This window comes from Poecilia reticulata, linkage group LG4 (genome assembly GCF_000633615.1).
Source record: "Poecilia reticulata strain Guanapo linkage group LG4, Guppy_female_1.0+MT, whole genome shotgun sequence".
Lineage (NCBI taxonomy): Eukaryota > Metazoa > Chordata > Actinopteri > Cyprinodontiformes > Poeciliidae > Poecilia > Poecilia reticulata.
The window spans coordinates 1,636,855-1,641,063 of NC_024334.1; the positions used below are offsets into that span (position 1 = coordinate 1,636,855).

A 4,209-nucleotide genomic window follows, 5' to 3' on the forward strand; every position below is an offset into this window, starting at 1 on the left:
GCTTGTTAAGTATACCTAGCCAGCTAGCTTGTCCACTATGTATCTAGCCGGCTAGCTTGTTAAGATTGTATCTAGACAGCTAGCTTGTTAAGTATGTAGACAGATAGATGTTCTACCTACTCAGATTTATCCAAGTAAAATACATTTTAAAATCTATGAATTGTCCTTTATTTCACCCCCATGTATTAAAAACCTGGCACTCAAAGTGAAGCCTTTACACTTTTATATCCACCGTATAATAGGAGAATGATTTTTGGATTTGTCCTTGACAGCACTAGCCAAATTCTGTTAGTGTCCAGAATTATTCATCAACCGCATCACATTAGAATAGCAAAATCCTTTGACTGACATGTCTGTCCAGTACCAAAATCAATCTAGCTGGTTTTTTTAGCCTGACAGAAGACTCTGTTAAAATTATCACAAAAGTGAATTGTTTTTAGATGTAATGTCTTATCTCTGAGACAAAGACAAGCTGACCACATTCTCTGTGGGTTTCAAAGGCGAGACCAGTTGCCATACATTGTTTGCCAAGTGTGCAGTTAATCATTCTGACAGTGGAACCAATGCTTTAGTCAGGGCAAATTAATGTTTTAATTTATGATAATTTACTTGAGGCTCTGCTAATTTAATTTCATGTTTCTGCTTTTCCATAACCGCTGAATCTGCTGTTTAGACTCAAACCCCCGCAAAACAAAATGGTAAATCCAATATTAAGAAAAAATAAGATTTTAATTCAGACTTTGACTTATTTATCTTAGGTTTTTCCGTGGAATGTGGGAGAAGTAAGAACAAATTCATTCACTATTTTCAGAATAAGCTAGTTTACATACAACCCTGCTTTATAGGAAAATCCCATAAATCAGAGTATTCAAATAACTATGTTTATATGTGAAAATGTTATTTTACTCAGGACGTCCTTGGATGTCACAATTCAGAAACAAAATTGAGCTCTAAAATTTTTTACAGTAAAGGAGCCAGATGGGAGAAGATTGAATGTTTATCACTATAAAGGCTTTACAGACATTACAGTGACCTTGTAAGCTGGCAGATATAATTGCAGATTTTGCATAAAAGCCTGCAGGTCAGCAACTTTCTATGTAGCGCCAGTTTCTTTGAGCATTTTAGTGAATAGGTGGTAGCAATTTGCATTTAAAACAAAAACTGACGAGAACAAGGCTGTTTTTAAAGTGGCTTATCATGGAGCTTTTTCACAAACAAGCAAAACTTGAGGAATGTTTCTCCCACCATACGATGAATTTTAAGCTTTTAAACCATTTTGTTTTTTTATACTGCACAGCAAGAATCACCATACACTTGCATTTCCTTTCAAATCAAAGATAACACATCTGCAGGCACAAACCTGAACGTCAAAGGTGTAGGACGTGTGAGCACGAAGCTTGCTGATTTCCACCCTTGTTCCCTTCAACGCCTCCTTGCCTGGAGAATAAACCACGCTGTCATCGCATGGCTGGCACGTCCGCCGCTCGCTGCTGTGGCAACGCCGGCACACGACGTTGTATGACAGGTCGTCACGGTGCCCGGTGTCACGTGGCGAGTTCCACTCCAGGATCACCGACGTCTGATTCACCACCGAGACCAAATTGCGCGGAGCAGAGGGAACGCCTGAAAACAGGAATTGAAAGGGAAATATGAGTCAATGAGGAAGATACTTTCTTAACAAGCTAGCCTCATTTATTGCTAGTCAACTAGCTTGTTAAGTACTTAACAAGTACTTAACAAGCTAGCCGGCATGATACTTATCTAGCTAGCCTGTTAGAAGTGTTGGACTTTTTCAGTTGTCAGAGATCCCCTTATTTGACATTAAAACGTGCTTTTAAGGCACTGCGAATGTAAAACCCATGATTTCACATTACTGATAATAGTAAAACAATTTTCACAAGGCATTTTGAAAAGATGACTGCCATCTGAGCTTGCCATTCACAAAACACAAATACAAACTCTCACACAGGCCTTAAAAACGTAAGCCAGTACAGGACAGGAGATGTGTCATTGTGTTTTTATTTTTTATACAATCATAGCTGGCAGACAAACGCTTTAAATTTAAAATATTTATCTCACTTTCTTGGTCACACAAAACATTTGTCACTCTAGAAATATTCTATCAATCCACAAAGTTTATTTGCCCTCATAAAAATCAGCTGATGTGGGGCTGGGACCACTTACTGCATAAGTCCTTTCACGAAAAACCAGAATAGGGCAAAACTGTGCCTTAATGTGAAAAGGAATTTATATTCCAAAGCCCGAAAAAGGCATAAAAATTAAGGATGAAGTGCTGTATTGTAATTAAAATATTTCTTACAACTGTAAAACAACCAGTATTTATTTATCTAAACTGCATGTCAGATGGTTTGATGATGAGAACTCCCATTTCCCACTCATGAAGACGACTTGACGCTCAAACACACACTAAATTAAATTCAGATATTTTTCACCAGTGTGATCTAATAGGACACTTCCTGTTTCTGTCTTTGATCAGTGTTTAGGGTTTAAAATATAAAATGCAGGTAGTTTCACACAGATTCATACACATTAACTTCTTCCTGAGCGCACTGTCTACTTTTAAGGCTAGACTTTTGTTTGTAATAAAGCTTATCGTTAGATTGACTTCAGCCATCCTGAGCTATCTTTGTCGTTATGTTGCTACAAGATTAGCTCAGATCCTACATCTAAACCTTATGTAGTGATAAATATGATTTTTTTTCCCCAAATTCAATACTTAGTGATCCCCATGATCACCAAGTCTTCTTAAAAGGTAGAGTCTCTGAGAACAGTTCTTCAAAATACAGTCAGTGTTTTCAGCAAAGTTGAGCTGACTGTCCAGGAACGACCCAAGGTATTTAAATTTTGCCAAAGTTTCAACAGGTTGGCCATCGAGAGAAACTGAAATCACTTTAAGGTCTTGTTTAGATCATTTAATTAGCTCTACATTCTTAAGAGAATGAAAAATTAATAATAAATAATAAAGACTTTGAGGTATTTTGATTTAGTAATGTAATTATATTAGTTGTGTTACCACCCCCACGCCACTAGAGGCAGTAGCTACGCCGAAAAGATGCGACTAAGGAGCAGATTTAGAAGTACACAGAAAGCTACAGAATTGGGTAAAAACTGTGAGCTTTGCTGAAGTAAATAAAGACACAAGTTCAAATCCCTGCTGAGAGTGGAACTCCTTCAATCAGGGCTYCTCCGCAGCTCTGATTGGCTAAGCAATGTAACGTAATCCTCTGATTGGCTAAGCAATGTAACGYGATCCTCTGCAGCAAGTGATGGCAAAGCGGGGCGTCATCACGACTTTACACAAGTGTGTCTTTAACTCCGTGGCAGAGGCTCCACCGAACCCCTGAGACCGACTCATCGAACCCATGGGGTTCGATCGAACCCAGGTTAAGAACCACTGGTTTAAGGGGATCCTCTTCACTGACAGTTCAAAATAGATCCAGCAGATGGCTTAGACAGTTTCTAAATGTGACTGATGTGTGTCAAACTTCTGGAAAAATACTTACTCTATAAAACACTTGTACTAATTTGTTTATGGGTATTGTCATAGGTAAAATCTTTGATTTTTACATGTATGTATGAGTTGAAAAACAGGACAAATACAAAACTTAAATTTATGCACATTTATTGACTTGCATTCCCGAATTTAGATGTCTACGTATGCATTTTTTTATTGACAGTAGTCCCACCTTACACATAACTCCTTATGTTTCCATAGCAACTAAAACAAACATGAACCTGACACAGGTTGTTTGACATCATCATGCCACCAATGTTCTCATCGATGATGTCATAAAGGTTCAAAAGATTATTATTATCATTTGGAATACAAGAATTTTCAGTTTGCCCTTCAGCTGCCTTGGAGATACATTTTCAGAGAGAGACGATTTCAAACCATTCCAACTACAAAATGATGCTTACGATCGGTTGGGGCCTTGGCTACCTAGTCACAAAAGGAGTGGAGAAACTGCTAGGACATCATAACGACGAAGTTGCAGAAGAACCCGAAGAGGATATCAGGTGGAGATATTTTGGCTTTGAGGAACTGATCCCAGAGGACCAAAGCGACATGGACGTTTCCGCCAACATCGCCAGTACCATTTCAGGTGTCGTGACGAGTTTAACAAATTTCACCCCAGAAGATACTGTGGCTTTGGAGAGCATCTGTGCACTGCACTGGGAAACTTGCTC

The 4,209-nt window shown here is 38.5% G+C and overlaps 1 protein-coding gene across 1 annotated transcript in view; it reads right to left on the bottom strand.

Moving 5' to 3' along the window:
* The window catches only part of LOC103463084 (ephrin type-B receptor 1-like), a 116,794-nt gene that overhangs the window by 40,669 nt on the left and 71,916 nt on the right, over window positions 1–4,209 (bottom strand). The window contains exon 8 of the mRNA XM_008406220.2: window positions 1,361–1,623. Within this exon, the coding sequence (XP_008404442.1) occupies window positions 1,361–1,623 (263 nt within the window). The remainder of the gene's footprint in view (window positions 1–1,360; window positions 1,624–4,209) is intronic.